Source organism: Frankliniella occidentalis, unplaced genomic scaffold (genome assembly GCF_000697945.3).
Source record: "Frankliniella occidentalis isolate FOCC.00 unplaced genomic scaffold, Focc_3.1 Scaffold6, whole genome shotgun sequence".
Lineage (NCBI taxonomy): Eukaryota > Metazoa > Arthropoda > Insecta > Thysanoptera > Thripidae > Frankliniella > Frankliniella occidentalis.
Window position 1 is genome coordinate 3,589,848 of NW_026267136.1, and position 7,208 is coordinate 3,597,055.

The 7,208-nt window shown below is 59.0% G+C and overlaps 1 protein-coding gene across 1 annotated transcript in view; it reads left to right on the forward strand.

Annotated features, from left to right (window-relative positions):
• The first annotated feature begins 3,481 nt into the window (after positions 1-3,481).
• The window catches only part of LOC113217283 (uncharacterized), a 51,377-nt gene continuing 47,650 nt past the window's right edge, over positions 3,482-7,208 (forward strand). Inside the window, exons 1-2 of the mRNA XM_052271721.1 lie at positions 3,482-3,599; positions 5,089-5,263. Of these exons, the coding sequence (XP_052127681.1) occupies positions 3,553-3,599; positions 5,089-5,263 (222 nt within the window). The 5' untranslated portion in view covers positions 3,482-3,552. The remainder of the gene's footprint in view (positions 3,600-5,088; positions 5,264-7,208) is intronic.

Here is a 7,208-nt window from a genome sequence, read left to right on the forward strand (position 1 = left end):
AAGTGTCGCCTGTTGCTGCTGCCCTGCCTGCTCCGCCCGGTCCGCGCGAGGCCCATAGCCAGACCACTTGGAGGCCCTCGCGCGCTGCCTGTTGCCTCCTCGCGCTAGTGTCGCTTGCACTGCCCGTCCTGTCAGCCGATCGGGCAACCTGATATGTGGGCCCTTGCCTTGTTGACGCGGGGGGCGGGGGCCTCCTCGCGCTGCCGGGGCGCGCATGGCCGCCGAGGCTAGAGCTTCCGCGTCGGCTCGACGACGCCGGCCTCGGCTTTCGGCTTGACTCGACTTGTGTCGCGTCTGCTGCTCGGGCCTGTCCTCTCTAGCGCGTCCCCGCCAAGGGTCCCGCGCCTCGTCGCCGTCGTCATGCACCCCCACCATCCCCCTGCCAACTTTTCGATTACGTTGCCCGCCCATTGAGGAGTTAAGAGACGACGGACACCATGCTGGTAGGGGTCGGCCCCGCCATGCAACGGCCCGCGAGCACGCAGCCCGGGCCGCGGGTAGGGCCGCGGCATGCGGACGGCGGGTGAGCCGGGAGACTCGCGGGGCGGGAGGGACTCCAGCAGCGGGGATGGGGCGGGCGAGGAGGCAACCCGCCCGGCTCCAGCATGACGGGCACTATCGTCCCTACCCGTCCCGGCGCGGGTACAGAATCAATAACCTGCAGGAGCCCTGGGCTGGGGCCGGGCCCCTCCAAAAAAAGAGCCCTGCTGCTCTAAAGTCCTGCCGTATCTTGCCGTGTCTGATGTGGTAACCGGCGGGGTGGGGCGCGGGAGGCCCGAGTCGGAGGGCGGAGCGGGGTGGGCGGGGAGAGGAAGGAAGGTGACGGGATCAGAGCGATGAGCTGGTTGTGGTTTGCCAGATTGGTACCGGTTCCGCAGGGTGTGGTTCGGTTCGATCACGGTGACGTCCGGGGAGTATTATGGGGCGGACTCGTTTGCAAAAGCCGCTTTGGCTTTGCCGTGTGCTGCTTTGCTCCGCCTCGGCTTGGCTTCGTTTAGAGCAGAGTGGCGGAGAAGAAGAAGCCCTGAGGGGGAAGGAGCGGCCGAGGAAGGGGGAGGGGTCTTGTGGAACTGGAATGGCCACTATGAAGGGCTTCAGAAAAGAACACCTAGGTCCCCCGGTGCCTCCAAGAGGGGCCTCCAGGCCCAGAGGCCTGTCCGCCCGGCTCCGGCTCGTTTGGCGCGCTACTTCGGAACAGGGCAGCATCATCATGTGATTGTATGACGTGCTGCTTAATTGGAGGGAAGTGCCACGCCGGGCCGGCCAGGCAGGCGGACACCACGCGCATGCGCACGTCCCCGGCGACTCGCTGCTACTATACTCTGCGTGAGCTCCTCGGAGGTTCTAGAGTGGCGACTGTACCCCCCCCCCTCCCGCTTCCACACGTGACGTGACTTGACGTGACGAGTCCTTTGTTCATCCGGCAACCCTTCGGTACTCGCTGAAAAAACACTGCGCCGCGCGCCGCTCCGGCGTGGTACCCATTATGGCCCCGCCTTGCCTCACTCGCTGACGGCCCCTCTGCCCCCCCCCCACCCCTCCTCCCTCCCGGGTACCTCCGACTTGGAATCGAAATCAATGCACACACCTGTGTCTTTCCAGCAGAGGCACCCGGGGGAGGTTTGTGTCCCCCTCCGTGAGCCCGCTCAAAGTCCCCCCTTCGTCGGAAATAAAACGAAACGACTTTTAATGCGCACGTTTTTTCCCCCCTCACTCCACTCTACCGATTCTTTTTGTCTGCAAGAGTGTTCGGTTGCACGCCCGGAGCCCCCCCCCCCCGGTACACCACCGTCGCCGCCACCACCACCACCACAACCGACCAACCACCACACCACCAGCACGCCATGCCGAGTCGCCAACACTCAGTCATGTAAAGACCATAAAACTGAGAAACGTGCCAAGAGCGTTCGCACGGAAGAGGGGAAGGGAAAGGGGACGGCGGAGCTGCGCCCTGCCAGTGTGCAGCCCCCTGCCACTAGGCCCGGCCCGCGTCGCAGCGTCCTCCAACGCGTCCCCACAGTGCACCGCGGTGCCGGGACCCACCGGAGCCACGCGCAGGAGTTACGTAACAAGCAGCAGATTCCACTCGGGCGTGTGCACACATTAAATGTCAAGGGACTTATATTGTCCCCCTCTTTAGCCATAGAGCTACAGTAGAATGTCGCGATACTAAGCTCATCCATGGAAACCAGTGATAGGTGACACACGCGTATTTAAATTGATATGATTGTGTCCCGCGTTTTGATTTCGGGGCGTGCGTACAGTTGCATTATTCATGTAAATGATAACGGAAGGCGGGGCTCCACTATCCGTCATGTTTCGTTGGATGTTTTTTACGGTACCCATTTCAGTCGGGTCGGGTGCGGGTGTGGCGTGGCGATTATCCTCTAGAGGAACCTATGGAGAGGACAATGAAAGACGCGCGCGACGGACGCGCGGGACGTGTCCCACCCGCGGCCGGCTTGTGTCACTGGTAAAAAGTGAAAAGGGCGTAAGTCCAATGCAAAGTCCGAGGACTTACGCCCTTTTCAGTTTCCACCAGTAGTGATGTGTGCCCGCCGCGCCCGGTGGCCTGCTGCGGGTGCCGTCCTTGGCTCCTCTCCGCTTGCCCTTTAGTTTTATCCCATTCACACCGCGGGGCTGCCGCGGCTCGGCTCGGCGCCACGCCGCCGTCGTCCTTGGGCTCCCCGTCGTCCTGTCCGCGCCGCCACTCGAGCCTGAATGGCACACTACGGACGGCTCGCCTAGACTTATTACGTGACTTGCGTTGCCCGATTTGCTACCGCCGGCCGTCGCGCCGCACGCCACGCTCGGCCGCTCCGCGAGCGGCTGTTTCATTCATTTTGTATCCGCCGACCAAACGTCCTGCGGGCGCTTTTTGGCGCGAGCAGCGCGCACCAGCGCCCTCCGCTGCTCTAGGCCTCTATGCCCGCGCCGCGCGCAGTGGTCAGTCGGTCGGTAGCCCCCCCCCCCCCCCCCCCCCCCCCCCCGGCCCTGCTGTCGTGATTGAGGCCAGTATTGTCCCAGGACATGGACGGCACGGCCTACGGGGCCTTATACACGGCCGACGGGCAATCAGCCACAACCCGGCGGCGGCACTCGTGGCCGCTGCCCAGCGGCGCTGCCCAGCCCATGGTGCCCATGGCAGGCCCAGCGCCCAGCGACCTCCTCACAAACGCTAATGGCTGCGGAGCTGCGGACTCTGGCCGCGAGGTGGCGCGCTGCCGGCGGCGCTCGACGGGGAGGGCGTGTTCGCGTGTCGTCGTCGTCGTCGTCTGCTTCAGACCACCCCATCCACACCGTTTGCCCTGCAGTCCCGAGGCTTTCGACACCGTCACAGGTCAGAGGTCAGGTGGGATGCGGCCAACTCATTCAGAGCGCCGTGCCACCCCGGCGGCCCACTTACAAACAAAGCGGGGTATGTGTCAAACGAAATCGGAGCCGAGCAGGGGGGAGAGGGGGAGGGGGGGAGGAGGATGAGGTCGGGGGTCGGGTCACCATGTCGGCACACGTGAAGCACTCATCAAAGTGTAGTGTAGTGTTCTGTGCGGCATGATGGCCTCTTCGCCGGACTCTCGGCGCGTTGCAGCAGTTTGCAGGTTAGTGGGTGGCAATTTCGCTGAAATTTACTTTCTTTCGTTCCATTCAAACGCGCGTTACGGCGGATATGAAATATTTTCAACGTGGGCTTTTAGGTTAATGGTCAGCATGCAAAGGACCATTTTAGTTTTTCACTGCAAGGATTTCCAAGTTACTTGTGTATAAGATATGGATACGGATAATGTTTTAATCTGTCAATACTAATAGTAGAACAAAATCAGAACAATCTTGAATTTTCTGACAACAAGATGACTTTGCATATGGCGGCGACGTTAGACGGACTGACGAGAGCCGCTCCCCCCCCCCTCTCTTCCCTCTTCCTACCTCTCTCCGCGGGCAAATCGAGAATCTCTCGACTCGTTTTTGGAGGCCAACTTGTTCCCCTCCCCTCCCCTGGTACTTCTTCGTACAATGAATGGCGCTTACAGTCTCGTGCCGAGCACATCCTGGATGGAGCGACTTATCCAGCCTCCACTATGGCGTCACGTGACTGCTCAGCCGTCCCCTACTATCTTCTCTGGCGTTGCTGAATGTGAAGATAATACGTATGTCGCTTGGCTTACTGCTGTCGTTTGTAAATAATCTCCCACTCAGCATGTTCTTCCTGCTGCTCATCCAGGACACGCTTTTTGCCCTTGTGGGAGACCCTACCGCAAATACCTTTTACTTTGCCCGCCCAGTTTTCGTGTACTGTATTCGCCCTTTCTGTCGTGACGTCATTCTATTATAAGTGAAGGAGGAGAAGGCGAGGGAAGGAGAAGGAGGGAGGGGAAGTCAATTGGATGGTGGACTCGAGCAGCGGGAAGGGAAGGGGATACATGGGGAATGGGGGGGGGAGAAGGAGGGGCAGAAAGAGACAGAGAGAAGAGTGAATGCGTACACGAAAGAGACAGAACATAAACAGGAAATAACAGCATTAAGATGGTGATTATGTTGCGTGGTCGAAGAGGATGGATCGAGTGTTGGAGAGAGACAGACCCTCTCAGCCAGCAAGGGGGCAAATCGGCGTGTAATACAAAACGAAGACGCGCGGCAGCAGCTCGCTGGGGTTTGGGCGTAGGGCTGAAGAAGAACTTTCGATTTATTTACTGCCATTTCAAGTTTTATCATCACAGGCGATTAACGAGCTTCGCCCTCCGGTGGCGATGAAATTTTTCACCATGCGGGAGATGGGAGGTGGTCGTCGACATGGTGGTGGTGGTGATGGTGGTGATGAGCTGGCTTAGGTGGGGGAGAGGGGGCAGGCTAAGGGGAAGGGAAGGCCAGTGAAGGGGAGAGGGGGGCAGGCTAAGAGGAAGGGAAGGCAGGGGAGGGGGAAAGGTGGTACAGCAGCAGGTCCGTGTTAAAAATCGCGGCTTTCAATTGAACATGTCCCGCGCGTGTTGCTTGTGCGCGCAACCACGCCCAACAATATCATCTCTCGATTGCTGCGGATCGATAGATCGATCTCGGCGCGGCGGGGGCAATTAACGACATGTTTTTTTCCAGCCAGTCGCCGCCGCTGCCGCTGCATGTTTGCCGAGTGGCGCTGCGGCCCGCCGAGGGGGAAGGGGGCGCAGAGCAACCTCAGCAACCTGCCGGGCGGGATTGCAAATGGACGGCGAGGAGCGACTCCGACGACGACGACGACGCCGTCCCCAGGACAGCTCTAGTCCGGCAACAGGTAATACGACTTTTGGCGGCGGCGCGCGCTGCCGTAAGCGACGCCGATTGGCGTAAGGACCTTCTCCCTTCCCCCCTCCCCACACGCCTCCAGCCGCGGTGTCGACGGAGTCCTGGCGTGGTCCTGGCCCGGGTCCTCGTCTCGAAGATTCGTCGCTCCTGCACACAGTATATACAGGGTGGGCGGTTTGCCCCGTTGGAGCAAAGACGTATACTTGCCCATTTGCAGGACGTGCGGCCGGGTTGCCTGTTCGCACGGGGCCATTCGGCGCCGTGATGATGGAAAGGATAGTCTGCACCCATTCATGCAGGCTACAGTACTACTAGTATTGAGCATTTTTGCTCCAAATCGGGCCTGGCCGGGCCGGGCACAAACCGAACGTCCTTTCGGATGATGAATCGAAGGAATACGTAATATTTCTCATCTATTCATTGACATTTTGTCGTCTTTGTAGCCTCACCACGCGCCTCACCATTTGTATTGTAACGGCGATCACCTCTAAAACTTATCATTTCGTGCTAGGAGCAAAGCTGTTACAGCGCACCAAACAAATCGTCTTTTTGTTCCAGGGGGGGGGGGGTTTCTTATTTCTCTCAGGGTATATAGGGGGCGGCGGCGTCGATTTCGATATCCCTTTTGATTAACACATGCATGTCGATTTGCGAAAGATGTGGCGGGCACGTTCTCGGGTCATATGCAGGACGGCGGCGCGGCGCTGCGCTGGCGTTAGGTTAGCTGGCGCTGCGCCCCTCTTGCGTCAACAGCGGGCGCACGATTGCACGCCCGGCGTGACTGCACGTGAGCCGGCCGGCGTTATCCCGCGGCGCTGCTCGCGACGACGGCACCGACGGCACCCCATCCTGGCGTTGTACATCCCGACGATGTGTCCCCCACCGACGTTACTCCCTGACGGCATCTTGACCTTTTCCCGCCTGACCACCGCGCGCTATCCTGGAGTTGCCCTATTACCGCGGTCCTAAACTTTCAAGGTTTCGTCAGTCAGGTACGATATCCCACACCCAGAAAAATAGTTTCTTGAGTCAAGTGCAAGCTGCTGACACAAGATTAAATTTACCATTGAAACAGGGCAATATTGTCCTTGGAAGAAGATTTTTCTCTTATTCGAAAGAAAATATGAGCTTGTTTCAAGAGTAAATTTGATCTTGTGTCAGCGTGCACTTGAAAAAAGGAAAAATTTACTTGAAACAAGAAACGATTTTTCAGGGTGGCATTATTAGTCTTTTGTTCTTGCCTATATGACGGTTGCCCCGCGGGGCGTTAGATTCATGACGTGTCGGTGCACATGTCATCGCTTCTTTGAGGCCATCTCTCTATTTATAAAACTACGGCCAGGCCGCGCTCGCCTGATCGGAAGGGACGGGCACGGCGGGGCAGGGCGGGGCGGGGCCGGGCGGGGCAGGCTGGCGATTGCATCGCACTTCCAAATCGGGCCTTGATGTCAAGGGGTGTCGTTGAACCCGGCCCTGCGCTCTTGCCTGCCCGTCCTGCCTGCCTGTCTGCCGGCGACTGACTCGGCCCGTCCCTTGAGCTCCCTTCGGATCACACACGCCCTGAATTTTTCATGACGGCTCTGCTGCATCGGGGACCAAGGGCGACTGCCGCCGGCTCACCTATACCATCACCACCATCATCACCACCACCATCACCCCCAGCAGCACCATGTTGCCCAGTGCCACTGTCGCCGGGAAGCATGTTCTTGATATCTCAATGTGCTTGTTTTAAAGAAATTGTGCTTGTTACAATCAAAATTTTCTCATATATTCTTAAATTCAGCAATAATTAACATTGGGACATCAAGAACGATGCTTCGCTGGGTGTTCGCGGTATAGTATACCCGCCGCATATACTGTATGGACCTTTGACTGCCTCGCGCGATGGTCACTTCGGGCCGAGCTCTGATTCCGCTGCCCCCCGCCCCCCCCCC